Here is a 15,858-nt window from a genome sequence, read left to right on the forward strand (position 1 = left end):
TTAAATGGATTGTGTAAAATGGGAAAACCAGGAATGTGTATATAAAAAGTACATTTTGATTTCATGTTGACTTTAAGGTGGGTTTTTTCCCCCCATTTAATATTTCAGGCCTTCACTCCGTTCTGTGCAGAAATCAGTTTGAAGTCTTCACCTCTGTCTGAACATGAGCGCTGGGTCCATGTTTGCTGAAGTCATGCGCACAACATGCCGAATCTCCTTGGCGATCATTCGTAATTTTTCAAAATTCACCAAGCCATCCACACTAGAGTCGTTACCTGAGCAGCATCAACAGAACACAGAGCAAATGTGTCAACTTACGCAATTTAACACTATTTAGACATCAGAGGAGAAATTGTTAACACGTGTATGTTTTAAATATTCACATTACTTTTTGCATATTAAGGCTCAATCGATTAAAATATTTATATATCTATCATAGCATTCAGTTATTTTATTAAGAAAAGAAAATTAATTATATTTGTGTAGTTATTAATTAGCCATTGGTCAATGTGATATAGGCTATATATCACATGCCCAAACTGAAACTTGAAATGCAACTTCAATGAAAGTTATAAATTCAAGTTGAATGTGTTAACATCAACAGAAAAAAGAAAGAAATAAGCGTTAAACATATTTAATTAATCATTGAAACACGTTAACTTTTATAGTACATACCTAGTATTCACACAAAATGTATTTACACACCCTACACGGACATTACAGCCATTCATGTTCTGACCTTCATGTAGGAAGGTGAGGTCTTTCTTCACCACAGGAAACAGCGGGATGATTGGTGGCTGGACGCTCTGGCTGCTCAGTATGTTGCGGTATTTGGCCATGTTGCGTGATGGGTCAAAGATGTCCTGAAGATCCCGGAACAGTTTCTCATATTTGCTGGGCAGTTTCTCCCATGTGCTCCTTAATCGAGCCACTGGAGCCAGATTAAGACCACTGAAGACCACAAAAACAAAACACTTCCTCTAAACATCTTCCATCACCACATTCCTGTATTTAGGTGTTACGTTACCACATTTATTGAGAATGAGTACACTGGTGTTTTTTCAGCTTTTAGCACTGCAGACCTTTGGCACTTTTCCACTGCACATTACGGTTTGACTCGTCTCAACTCTACTCGCTTTACTTTTCTGAGCTTGCATTTCCACTGCATTTTAGTGCCTCATCAGCATGGGTGGGATTATAGGCTGATCGTCATAGTTGCGCCGCCTCTACTGCCGTGACATCATCTTAAACACGACACAATCTGACCAAAATAATAACACGACTGCTAGCTGTTAGCTACTAGCTCTACTAGTATCTGGTCAACTAAATAAAGTGAAGCTTTCAAGCAGAGTATAGAGTTATATAGACCATACTCCATCGTGGATCAAAGCCAGTTCAGGGCACTCTCCCTCCCATTGCTCAGTTTAGATAGCGTCCATTTGGTCGAACCACTTCCACTTTTCCTTGATAGTTCTGTAGTCACTTTTAAGTTTTTTTTTTACTTTTCCCTACACTGTTGGTAGGTCCGGTGGTAGCTGTGTGGGGCCAACAGCTTATACACTTCTTTGATTAGGGGGATATTCAAAATGTGTAGTGTTGGGGGGCCTCCAATAACAGGGTTGGGAACCACTGCTCTAGTCTATGTGAGAGTGAATGGCTCGTCCTTTTGGTGCTGTCATGCATTGTCTTGTCAGTTATTGGCACGAGTGCATTGCTCTTATGTCATTCTTGCGGCATGCAGTCGTGCCAATCATTCTGAAATTGTCTCTTGTGACCTCGGGCGTGAGTCGCGTTGCGCTTGCTTTGTGCTGCGCATCCGGGTCACGAACCGTAGTCATGTTGTGCCCTTGCACAAATGTCCAATCTTGTCTGTAGTATGGCATGGGTGCATGTTGCCTTTGTCTCTGGAGATATGCGTTCGTGTCATTCAGGTGATGTGTCTGTGAGAGCGTGTGGCTTTGATTAGTTTCTGTATTGCCACATGTCTTGCATCACACCCTGCCTCATTGTCTGCTCATTATTAGTTTATTGGTTTCACCTGGCCCTCATTAACCTGTTTGATTTCATTTTATGTTACAGCCTTTTTCCAAAATGTATTAAATTCTTTATTTTCCTCAAAATTCTACAAACAATACCCCATATAATGACAATGTGAAAGAAGTTTGTTTGATATTTATTAAAAATAAAAAATGAAAAAAATAAAATGTACTTAAGTATTCACAGCCTTTGCCATGACACTCAAAATTTAATTCAGGTGCATCCTGTTTCCACTGATCATCCTAGAGATGTTTCTACAACTTGATTTCTGAAAAATGTCTGCAGCATTGAAGGTCCCAATGAGCACAGTGGCCTCCTTCATCCATAAATGGAAGACGTTTGGAACCTGCAGGACTCTTCCTAGAGCTGGCCGCCTGGCCAAACTGAGCGATCGGGGGAGAAGTGCCTTAAGTCAGGGAGGTGAATAAGAACCCGATGGTCACTCTGACAGAGCTCCAGCATTTCTCTGTGGAGAGAGGAGAAACTTCCAGAAGAACAACCATCTCTGCAGCACTCCACCAATCAGGCCTGTATGGTAAAGTGGCCAGACGGAAGCCACTCCTCAGCAAAAGGCAGATGACAGCCTGCCTGTAGTTTACCAAAAGGCACCTGAAGGACTCTCAGATTATGAGAAACAAAATTCTCTGGTCTGATGAAACAAGGATTGAACACTTTGGCCTGAATGGCAAGCATCATGTCTGGAGGAAACAGGCACCGCTCATTACCTGGACAATACCATCCCTACAGTGGAGCATGGTGGTGGCAGCATCATGCTGTGGGGATGTTTTTCAGTAGCAGGAACTGGGAGACTAGTCAGGATCGAGGGAAAGATGAATGCAGCAATGTACAGCAACATCCTTGATGAAAACTTGCTCCAGAGCGCTCTGGACCTCAGACTTAGAAGATTCATCTTCCAACAGGACAACGACCCTAAGCACACAGCCAAGATAACAAAGGAGTGGCTACGGGACAACTCCTTGAGTGGCCCAGCCAGAGCCCAGACTTGAACCCAATTGAACATCTCTGGAGAGATCTAAAAATGGCTGTGGACCAACGCTCCCCATCCAACCTGATAGAGCTTGAGAGGTCCTGCAAAGAAGAATGGGAGAAACTGCCCAAAAATAGGTGTGCCAAGCTTGTAGCATCATACACAAAAAGACTTGAGGCTGTAATTGGCAAGTATTGAGCAAAGGCTGTGAATACTTATGTACATTATTTTTGTTTTTTATTTTTAATAAATTTGCAAAGATTTCAAACAAACTTCTTTCACGCTGTCATTATGGGGTATTATTTGTAGAATTTTGAGGAAAATAATTAATTTAATACATTTTGGAATAAGGCTGTAACAACAAAATGTGGTAAAAATTAAGCACTGTGAATACTTTCCAGATGCACTGTATTTCAGTTGGTTTTGTTTGTGTTCTTTTCTCCCTCGATAGAGTTTGTCAAATATTGTATTTTAAATAAAAGCTCATTGATACCATCTGCGCTTGGGTCCTTCCTTAAAACACCCCATTCTGTGACATCAAGAATCTTTGGAATATTTGATAAATCATCAATTATTAGGTAAGGTAGAACACGTTGGAAACTCCAGCAGTTTGTGGAAACACTGTGGAACCCCAAGATATGTGTTGTTCTGAAAAAATGACCTAAAGACTGACTGACCTGATAATGGCAAACATGGAGTTGAAGTTCTTGCACTCGCGACAGTGCAGAGCAATCTTGATGAAGTGTTTGATAGTCTTCATGCGTTTAATTGCGTTGGACTCGCGCAGTATCTCAGTTGCAACCCAGAAGGTCTCCTGGTTGATGACATCCTCAAACTGCTTCAGATGCCTGTTGCTACCACCACCCGGATCCAGCTTGAACAGGTCATCCACGTACTCTGTAGACTCAATGTTGCGGAACAGGCTGAAGTCTCGCATGGACAGCTGAGCTGCGGCCTCCACCGTGCTGAGCTGCAGAAGACTGATCTGACTTTCCCTCAAGAGATCCTGAGCATCTTCATCCGAGCACAGCGTCTCCGTTTCCATGTTGTTCTTCAGGTAGTACCTAAGCACACAAATCAAAGATGGTATTAATAAGAATTGTCTTTTGTTTTTACCGAAAAATATTCCAAAGAATGGAAGCAGCTTCAGTTCCAAACCCGTATGATTTTCTCTCTTTCGTGGAAATTCTTAACAGTATTCACACTGCTCTTTTTAATACAATTAAAGTAAATGTTATTGGGCTTTTGAGCTGCAAAAAGGCACCATTAAAGTAGTTAATATGACTCGTGTGCTATATTCCAAGACTTCTGATGTCATATGATTGGGAACAAACCTAAATTAAAGTTATTATTCACAGATAATCACAGATTAATTTCCATTTTCTGTTCAAATCATGGAAAAGTGGAGTGTAGCCATTTGACACCATATACTGTAACAAGGAGACAGTGCACACATTTTATTGTCTTTAATGTCTTGACACGCTATTCATGTGATTTGAGTTGACAGAAAGACAACTAGACATGTTTTCAGTGATTTAACCCTCCTATTATGTTCGGGTCATTTTTAGAAGTTTAAAAAAATGTGAAAACTAATCTTAAATCCGTATTTGGTGAAAATACCTTGATATTCTCCACAAAAACAGTATATATATATAATACTGCATCTTTATTGTTATAAATAAATTCTCTAAATAACTTGTTTATGCAATGTCAGAGTCTTTTAGGTAATTGCTAGGTGGTTGCTAGGGCATTACTTGCAACCACCCAGTTGCAAAATGGCTGCATACTGGCCTAAGTCAAAAGAGACCATCCCCAAGTCTCTGTTACATTGTAATCCCTAGATATGAGTGGAGACCAATTCAATAGAAGTCTATGGAATTTTTTGTTAATTTTTAATCTCTTGAGGCAGCCGTTTTTATTGTGTGATATATATATATATATATATATATATATATATATATATATATATATATATACACACACATACACACACACATAGAATTAAGTATTCTAATTATCGTCCTTTTTTTTGTTAACTGAAAATGAATGGCTTACTGTGTATGTTACTGTAAAATAATAGTTAATTGATATATAGATTAAGCTCTTTCCAGATTAAATGCTATTTTAAAAAGCTTGCATTTAGTGTGAAAAACAAGCATATGGCAATGTTCATGTTTATAATTAAAAAGAAGGTTTTGTTTATCTACAATTCTCTAGCAGGTCTTTTTTTTGGGGAATTTTCTTCAAAACAGAAGGGATAGATTTTGGTCTGTTCCTCATGTATAAATTCAGAAGACTTGGAATATATCACACAAGTCATATGGACTATTTTTATTATGTTTTTTTTAACCATAAAACCAGAGGTGGGAGGACATAATCCAGAAGTGCGTCAAAACAAAATTAAATGCCCATTGTTTTATTTTATTCCATTACATTTATAGTTTCTATTAATAAAATAAATTATACCTTTCATATGCCCATTCATAATAATAGCCTAATAATAATTATTATAGTAGTATTACTATTATTATTATATAATTATTGTTTTTATTATTATTATTATTATTATGCTATTTGTTACGTAAGTAGGAGAGGCAGACGAGGAGTGGGGATCTAAACACGGGTTCTTTATTGAACAAAATGAAAATAAACAAGACAGGAACAAAGGAAACATCCACGAGGGGAAAAATGAAACCAAAACATGAAAACATAAAGGGAACACGAACAGGGTGAACAGGGTGATCTATTTCAGACATCCACAAACAACGATCGACAATAACTGGGGAACAAACAGGGTTTAAATACACAGGGTGATCAAACAGGACACAGGTGAGAACAATGAGTGACTGCTGGCAGTGATGAGGGCAGGGAACTATGGGAAGTGTAGTTTTAAGACAGTTGACAAGTGAAACACTGAGCAGACAACGGGGAATCATGACACTATTACTATTTTATAAAAAATATAATCATTTTTTTCTTACCAGATGAAGGCTACATTAGGCTACATTAACTGATGTGGATATAAATGTGGTGAATTTAAGAGACGGATAGACGAGCTCTACTGTGAAATCGAATAATTGCGCTTAGGTTGGTTTATAAATGAATACATGGGAATGATTATGTGTGAATCATGTGATACATCAACATAGACATTTCAAGGAGTGGAAAAATTATATAATGTAGTGTTTTAATGAATGTTACTCTCAACAAACTCAAACACGCACAATAACACAGACGAGACTGCGGCCATCCAGTTTTAAATCACACTGTTTTCATTCATAAGGTTTACACTTTAGTAAAATTGGCTTCACAGACTCATGGTTTCATTGTAATTTTGTGTATGTTTGTTTGAAATGTCGCTTTATCCTCGTGCTTCTTGGATAATCAGTCAAATTGTTTTCTATTATTCGGATGAATTCTTTATTTATTTTTTTGTCATTATTCGTGCCTTTCTGAATATGGTATTCGGCTTGGGGCACATCACTAGTAAGTGTCGTTTATTCTTGTCTGGGTTACTCTCACCTGCCGTTGAGCTGAATGCGGTCAGCTAGTTTGGAGAGCTGGTCAGGCAGTCGGCGCTGTTTGATGACCCCCTCAGGACTGACAGACACCTCACAGAGCGAGTAGGTTTCAGACGCGGCAATGAGACCAAACTCACTGACTACATGTGAGACGACATCTTTAGCTGTGGTGTCTTTACTGATGATGATGTAACAGCTCTGCTGGTCAACCTTGAACACACGGATCACTTGGTCTGGAATGTCTGTTATCAGAAGAAAGATGTTGATGTTTACTGGCCAAGCAAGACTGCACTTACAATGAATTTGTTTCCATCATTAAAAATACAATATAGCCTCAATATACACACTGTAAAATGAGGGAAAATATACCTTAGAATCCAAAAGTCTAAGATCACTAGTGCAAATCTTCTTTGTGCTTTTCTGATTACAAATATTATTAACAGCAGAACATTAAGGAAAATTAAGATGGATTTCAGAGTGTCCTAGTATTTGGTATGTCCCTCTTTTGCTTTATTGACTGCATGCACTAGCGCTAACGTGAACAAAACCTGATGATTATGTTATCCAGCAGCATGATTTGAAAATGTTTTAAAGAACATCAAAGTAACAAATCCTAGATTTTTAATGTGGTCTCTGAATTTTGGACACCACTGTAAATACAGTACATTAATGTGCATATATTCATTGCATTGAGTATAAACTCTTCAAAGGGGAGGTAAATAGTAACACTCAGTCATGCATGGAGACATAACAAAGCTGTAGTAAGCCATGCAAATAATCATCATCAAGTGTAAGTTGAGTGAGGTTGAATGGGCTCTTACGCAGCTGAAAGCACCAGAGCAGGCACAGTAATGATGTAGCAGAGACACAATATGATGAATGAACATGCACTAATGCACTGCCTACACGAGCCATTACACTGCACAGACGGTGTGCTCACAGAGACAGCCCTTGCTTTTGACCTTTACAACAGTCATCTGAGGGTTGAGCCCTCCACTCAGAGGGCGAATTGTTATAAACACTACAGCTTGACCCACGTGATGCAGAGATATTGAGTTTTGACTGGGAAACACATCAAGGATTTGTCATGAATGGTGTAACTCACTGATACTAAGAGTAAAAAGGTAACTGGATATTGGAAACTTAAGTTGTCACCCTTCATTAATTAAATTTTTTCTGTAATGTAACAGTATTTCAGCTTTCTTATTTTCTCAACAAATAGTGGAGTTGTATAATAAAATATCACACAGAATTGCAGTTACACTGCAAAAGATTTCTTAATTAGTATTTTTGTATAGATTTCCATTGAAAAAATCTAAACTTCCTTAAAACAAGATACATTTACAACATTATGTAGGATAATAGGACTAAGAAGTTTATTCTTCTTAACCCACTGGCAAACAGATTGGGAGAATTAAATAAGGCACACAATCTGATAAAATGTCTTAATATCTTACGCAATTTGGCTCCTTAAGCATATTTTTGTGTAGTAGGTAATAGTAATTTGTGTAGGTAATAATAAAGCACGCGATACTAACCATATAGTACTGGTCTGATTCATTTGAACTAATCATTTAAATTGGCCTTATTCTATTTTTTATAGTCATCACCCAGTGTTTCCAGAAATCCCTATGTGCAACTTACACATTTTTGTGGTGTTTTATTACAACCATAATTCCCAAAAAGTTGGGACAGTATGGAAAATGCTTATAAAAAAAAAAAAAGAGTAGTGATTTGTAAATTATATTCACCCTTTGCTAAATAATCCAGCACTTTCAGAACAATGTTCCCCAAAGACAAATTGGAAGGATTTGGGGCATTTCAACCTATAAAGTGCACAATATAGTTAAAAGATTCAAGAAATCTGGTCAGATCTCAGTGCAGTGATATCAAGACTAAAACCACTTCTGAATGCACATTATCTCCGATCCCTCAGATGTCACTGTCTTAAAAAAAACATCATTCATCTGTAATTGATATCATGAACAAGGGCTTGGGATTACTTTAGTAAACAAGTTAAGACTTTACTATGCAAAGCAGAAGCCCTAAATCAACACTGTCCAGAAGCACTGCCAAATTCTCTAGGCTTGGTCTCATCTTAGATGGAAAGTTGAACAGTGGAACTGTGTTTTTGGTCTGACAAGTCCACATTTCAAAACACAACCATCGTGTTCTACGGGCCAAAGAGGAAAAGGACCATTCAAGCTGTTATCAACATCATGTACAAAAGTCAGTGTCTGTATGGGCCAGGGGTGTGTTAGTGCCCTTGGCATGGGTATCTCACACATCTGTGAAGGCACTATTAATGTAGACAGATATGTAAACATTTTGGAGCAGCATATACCGCCATCAAGCACATCTTTTCATGGACATCCTGGAATTTTCAGCAGGACAACTTCAAACCACATACTGGCCGAATAAGCAGAGAGTGCAGGTGCTAGATTGGCCTGCCTGCAGTCCTCACCATCTCCAATTGAGAATGTGTGGTGCATTGTGAAGCGCATTAGATGGAAACGAATACCCCATACAATTGTGCAGCTGAAGACCTGCGTAATGGATGAATGGGGAAACAATTCCACTTTCTTCAACTTGTGTCTTCAGTGCACACATGCTTAATAAGTGTTATTAGAAGAAATGGTGATGTTTCACAGTGGTAAACACTCGACTGTCCCGACTTTATTTGGAGTGTGTCGCAATCATCTGATTTGAAATGATTGCACATTTGTTTTAAAACAATGAACTTCACAAGGTAAAACATCATATAATGTTTAATTGCAGAGCTTCGAATATAGCAAAGGGTGAATATAATTTACAAATCACTCCTTTTAGTTTTTATTAGCATTTGACATACTGTCCCAACTTTTTTGGAATTGCGGTTGTAGAGTTATTTATTGTCAATTAGTTGTATGTTCCTCTTCTTACTTTTCCTCTTACTTTTGGCAATGTACTGTAGCGTAAAAATGTCCACGCCACAACCCGGTAACCACATGAAAACGATTAACATCGTACAAAAGTGGCACTCCATGAATGCTGATATTTAGTATAACAGCACTAGAATGCTTCACTTTTATATCACTAGCTGTGTTTACATCCAAATATTTAGCATTTTTTAAGTGCATTTTTAAAACGTCGACTAAAGAAAATGAGTCCCCATACACTATGTCATGCCATTGTCTTGAGGGAGTCCACCTTGTCATGCTGGAGCAATTAAAAAATAAATAATAAGTGTACAGCAGGTTTACTTACAGTAGAAGCCAGCCACTGGATGAGCCAAACACACAGTGAGTAAAGACAAAGAGAGATGATGACAGATGACAGAGAGAACAGTCAGATCTGACTGAAGAAATACAACACTCTACAACTGGACTAGATCTCATCTGATGCTGTAGTCCAGTCTTCTCTTTGACTAAAAAGGAACAGTTCACCTAAAAAAAATATTTCTGTAATAATTTACTTAGTGTTGTTTCAAACCCATATGACATTTTTCTGTGGAACACAAATAGGCATTTTGACTGTTTAAAAAAAAAAAAAAAAGTGGGCCCCCTTACCACAGGTATACCTACACTTAACCAAACAAACCCAAAATCAATAAGCAAGCTTAAACTGTGCAAATAAGTCAATATACTCAAATGTATAAAGTAAAAAAAATGCAAAGCTATCAAATGTAGTTAATTAGCACAGGTGAAACTGCTTCAGAAAATGAAGCAAAATGAATTATAATTTTTTTTTAGGAAACCAAATGTACTAATAAGAAAGTTTTACCAAATTAAGATTAGGTAGATGCTTATTACACGGCTCTCTGGAATACTTGATTCTGATTGGTCAATGGCAGTCATTTTCACAAATATCACCATGGCAGTTCTTAGATGTACACACGTTAAATTACATGCTAATCACTCTATACCTTTTCTTCAGTGATTATATATTATTTTGGTAACACTTTACAATGAGGTTCCATTCGTTAATATTAGTTAATTCATTAGGTATTATGAACAATTAACAATATATTTTTTACTAAAATTATTAATCTTAATTAATGTTAGTTAATAAAAATACAATTGTTTATTATTAGTTTATATTGCATTAACTAATGTTAACAAATACAACTTTAGATTTTAAAAAAATTATCAGTATAGGCTAAAATTAACATTAACTAAGATTAATAAATGCTGCAGAATTATTGTTCATTATTACTTCTTGTTAAATAATGTTAATAAATGGAACCTTGTTGTAAAGTGTTACTGATATTTTAAAGTAGTTCTGAAAGGTTCCATCTGACCATTGGCATGCATATAGAGCCGGAGTGTGTAGCCAGTGATATTTACAATTTGTGCAAATAATTATACAGTTATATTAAAACAGTGGTAGGGGGCCCCCTGGTGGTCGCAGGACCTATGTCGCTTATTAAATAGGGCCCGCAGCGAAAACAAAAGGTGAAATATGAATAATCTTTGCACGGTTTTTGCCACAATTAAAAGTGAATGGTGACCCTGTCAAGCTCCAAAAAAGAAACGAAAAAAAAAACCCACCATAAAAACAAAGTTTATACCAACATAAAAAAAATTATAATTAATAAATAAATGAAAAAATTAATAGAAAATTATTTACATTTCTCAATCTGTGTTCCACGGACGATAGTCAGCATATACGTTTGGAGCAACATTAGGGTGAGTAAATAATGACATAGTGGGCAAAGTATTCCTTTAACACCTACCCTCTCTACCCCTTCATCAGGACACATAATCACAACAAATCGAAATTTCACTGAATTATTTCTTTCACTGAACACTGCATAACACAATTTCAAGTCAAATCTCTTAAGATTCTTTGGCTTCCCACATTGCTCTGATTCCAGAAAATGCAGTGGATCTAAAACTAGTTTCGGATTCTGATTTGTCATGAGACAGATACTGGTGAACAACAGGGGAAAAAAAGGAACTAACTGAAATCTTTATCTAGCATTTTCTGCTATTTCCATGTGTTATATCATAAAGAATGCATTCCTTATTCTAAGTGAAGTGAGCGAGCAGCAAAGTGATGCAAAAGATCCAGGTTGACTAACATTTACTCATCTACATTTACATTTATTTTCCTTACCTATTATCAAGAAAACGCTTTCTTTAAAAATTAGAAATTAAATTAACCAGAACTTTTCTTATGATGTCTTCTTTATTCTAGTTTTAGAAAATGAGAAGTGTATGTGCTAGCCATGTAATGAACATTCTGATAAGAAGCAGACTGTACTCTTTCCCTAACTGATATCACATGCATATATCATTACCATTGGCCACCCTGCTCTCTAGATATCAGTCGAGCTCTAATGTGAATAAGAAGTAAACTCTGTGATGTGTTACCTGAAGGGTTGTTAAAGTCTAGTGCGCTGGCCACAGGCTGTAGCAGGTCAGGACTGCTGGAGGACAGGCTACCCGGGATGGGCATGATCGCCACGCTGTGACGGCACTGTTTGGTGCCCACGATACTGTCATCCTGAGACTGAGCCACACCACCATCACTGTAGACACACAGAAAGATTTCATTCAACACATATTCTATTACCACAGTCACTGCTCCAAACACACAACACATGTTGAGTTACAATGGACATAACTGATGGAGAAGCTTTTCAAACGGACATTAAAATATATAAGAGCAGACACAACAGCACTAAAGGAGCATGAAGGAATAGTAAAAAAAAACTTTTGTTCCAACCGACAAAATCAAAAAAAGCAACATAAAAGTAGTCCAAACAACTTGTATGCTATATTTCAACTGAAGCCATACAATAGCTTTGTATGAGCAACAGATCAAAATGTAAATAATTATTCACTGAAAATGTGTATCTCAACTGGCACTCTCAAATCAAATAGTGCACCATTAGGCACAGTCACGTTAAGGGATGGATTATCATTGAAAAATGACTTTTCATCCGCTCTTCACACAAAGCTCTCGTATGACTTCAGAACATTTGGAATATAAGGCACAAGTCATATGGATGACTTTTATGGTGCTTTTTTGTAACTTGAGAGACCCAGTCCCTATTCACTTTCATTATATGGAAAACAGCAGCCAGAATATTCTTAAAAAATGCAACTTTGTTTTCCATGGAAGAAAAAGTCAGATCGGGATGTCATGATGGTAAGGAAACTCCATAAATGCCATTTTTGGGTGAACTAAATTGCCTTTAATGCTGTTATGCTCACTGATGGACACATCACTGAAAAACACACACTCCATTAATGACAGTAACATAGAATGAGGACACAGGCACACAGCAGATATACGACGAGTGTGTGTGTGGCAGCAAACAGCGCTGTCTCTTTAGAAAACTCTGTGTCAATCAGATTGTAACCTTTACACACACAGGCTAATTACGATGCTGCTGTCTTCCTTTCAGAGTAGAGAGAGAGAGCAGCAGATCTCTCCATCCTGAGAGCTGAACAGCATCACACTCAGCTACAGGAACTACCCTACCCCTTTTATAATTTTGACATTGCTCTAACATTGATCAAATACAACTCACACAACCAAAATACTGCGTGAAAAATAAATGTAGGAAGATGGACAAAACATTGTTTAAAACTGTTTGATGCAGTAAATGATGTCACAAAATCCCTCTCCATATACTGTAGTTGTACAATATACATCAAAGTTCAGAGGTTCTGATTGGTTGTGATCGTATATCATTGTGCAGCCATTTCTTTTTGTGTGGACTAGAGGTCGACCGATATATCAGGTTTGCCAATTAGTCAGCGCCAATTGCTACTTTTGGAACAATGATTCTGTCACTGTTTACAAACTAATACGTAACGAGATGATTTTGTAGAAAAGACACATATGAAGCATGGACATTTATATATAAATATAACCTTTATTGATTGTTCAGTTAATGTTGATTTTGATAGACGGTGTCCAGATAGAAAAAGGGAAAGTTTGAATAATTACGGATATAGTAATACATTGTAAATGATTGTAAAAGAGCATATTTTGTTTCTCTTATCTGTTTGTGTGAGCAGCTGGGAACATAGACATTTCAAAATAAAGAGTCCCTAGTGTATTTTGGTCTTGTTTATGGTTAAAAAGTCCCACATTATGATCCAAATCTTACATTTTCTCACTGTTATTGAAACAGCATCCCCCTGTACAAACTGCATCTAGCATTTCATTCAATATGGACTCTTGCAGCTTCTATGTCTATGAGGCCCAGTCACAGTAAGGAAAGACTAAGAAATTGTTCATAGAAATAAAACACAGTTAATAAAACAGCTGACTAATAGGTTATTGGCTTTTTCTGCCACATTAGTTATTGGTATCTGCAAAATATCAGTTAACTTCTAGTGTGGACAGACAAATGGAACACTGGGCATTTTGCAATGAAACTATTTCATGTGAGCAAAAATATTTATGTGAAATATCTCTTTTGCCAAAAGTACTAATTACACTACTCCCTAAATCTATACAATGCAAATGACCCTAAAAATCACTTCTAAACAATTCACACATTGTTTAAGAAAAGGAGTGTTAGTGTAGAATTGTGCAGGCGTCTCTTACCCAAACAGTCCCCTGTGCAAGTGAAGCAGCCATAGAAACAAAAGACAGGTGACATGAACCAATAGAAGCATAGACAGACAGACAGACAGACAGACAGACAGACAGAAGCCAGCAAAACATGCACAAACACACACTTTTACTAAAAACACACTCATATTCTAACAAAAAACATAAATCCTATAAATAATAGTTATATGTTGAATATTTCAGATATTGTCACAATGACCTTGTTGGTAATTGAAAACGAAGCAACATTTTGAAAATATTACTACTCCCAATTATCTCAATGCACTAGCTCAAAAACATTCTTTATAGTTGGTTCTTATTAAAGAATCAGTCAAACCTATTAAAAATTGCTCTGAATTTAAATTGAAATTTGGAAAATCTGATTCATTTCAGAATCATCAACTGTTCATTATAAAGAATCATTTCCACTCTCATTGTCTCTCAAAAATGTCTCTGCATGACATTAAATATGCTTAGAATGTTTTAGTAAAAAAATTAATATATATATATATATATATATATATATATATATATATATATATATATATATATATATGCAGATATATGATATATACTACTTTTTATTACTACAGTATGTATTGTTAGTCTATCAAATGGCTGTGTAATGCAACAAGTGCGTTGGAGGAGTGTCTCATTTTTTGGCCTCTCCGTTGGCTAGCACAGCTGTTTTCAGCACCACGAAAGAAGAGCCGAGTGTGTCAGTGTCTCCCGCCCGTATATAGCCTCTCCATAGCAAGCCCCATGCATAGCCTACTTGTGGTGACAGATGGAAACTGGGTAACATGTGACCCCAGGCTAGATATGCATGGTCCATGGAAAACAGCAATATGGTCAATCAAGGTATGGATGGAGGACCACCGGATCAAGACCCTGTTATGGCCAGCCCAACGTCCAGACCTGAACCCCATTGAAAACCTCTGGAATGTGATCAAGAGGAAGATGGATAGACACAAGCCCTCAAACAAAGCCAAACTGCTTGAATTTTTGTGCCAGGAGTGTCATAAAGTCACCCAACAGCATGTGAAAGACTGGTAGAGAGAAGAACCAATGAAAAGATAATGCTGCTCGACTGATTCGGAGTGAGATCTCCGCTGCTAATCCGGAGCCAGTCATGAGCACACTGCCCAGGTATGGGAAACTCTCCACTCTCTCCACAACTGCTCTATCACCAATTGGAAGATGGGGGGGTGGAGTGTCCGATGGCAAAAAGTACACAGGCAGGTACTTAGTTTTGGTGGGGCTGATGGTAAAGCTCCTGGTTCAGAAGCAGCACCCCCAACTCCTCCTCTGAGTGAGCAACAATTACCAGATCATCGACATACATAACATGGTTGAGCAATAGGGAGCCATCCCTTGACCACACCTGGGCATCGATCAGCCTCCCACTGTATCTATACCAGATGGAAATTCCTCCGGTACAGCCATTGAAGGCTTCACGAACTATGTGGTCGAAATAGATGTTAAATAATGTGGGAGCAAAGGACATCCCTGCCGCACCCCAAGGTGTACAGGGAATGGCTCTGACTCGCAGCCACGTAATTTTACCCGGGCCTGCTCACCATCATGAAGGTCCTTAATGATCGCGAGCAGAGGGTCAGGACTCCGAAAGCACGAAGAACAACCCAGAGCCCATGCCTACTGATGGTATCATAGGCCTTGTCCAGGTCAATAAAACAGAGATGTAGGTCTTTTTGGAATTCCCTACACCTCTGCTGTAGCAGACGGACAGAAAATATG

The 15,858-nt window shown here is 37.6% G+C and overlaps 1 protein-coding gene across 2 annotated transcripts in view; it reads right to left on the reverse strand.

The window, feature by feature from the left end:
- The window catches only part of LOC127624685 (rap guanine nucleotide exchange factor 6-like), a 179,233-nt gene that overhangs the window by 26,550 nt on the left and 136,825 nt on the right, over positions 1-15,858 (reverse strand). For both annotated transcript variants that reach the window (XM_052099517.1, XM_052099518.1), the window contains exons 18-22: positions 11,901-12,058; positions 6,548-6,788; positions 3,703-4,089; positions 740-951; positions 152-275 (exon numbers count right to left, since the gene is read on the reverse strand). In XM_052099517.1, the coding sequence (XP_051955477.1) occupies positions 152-275; positions 740-951; positions 3,703-4,089; positions 6,548-6,788; positions 11,901-12,058 (1,122 nt within the window). The remainder of the gene's footprint in view (positions 1-151; positions 276-739; positions 952-3,702; positions 4,090-6,547; positions 6,789-11,900; positions 12,059-15,858) is intronic.

This window comes from Xyrauchen texanus, chromosome 31, assembly GCF_025860055.1.
Source record: "Xyrauchen texanus isolate HMW12.3.18 chromosome 31, RBS_HiC_50CHRs, whole genome shotgun sequence".
Lineage (NCBI taxonomy): Eukaryota > Metazoa > Chordata > Actinopteri > Cypriniformes > Catostomidae > Xyrauchen > Xyrauchen texanus.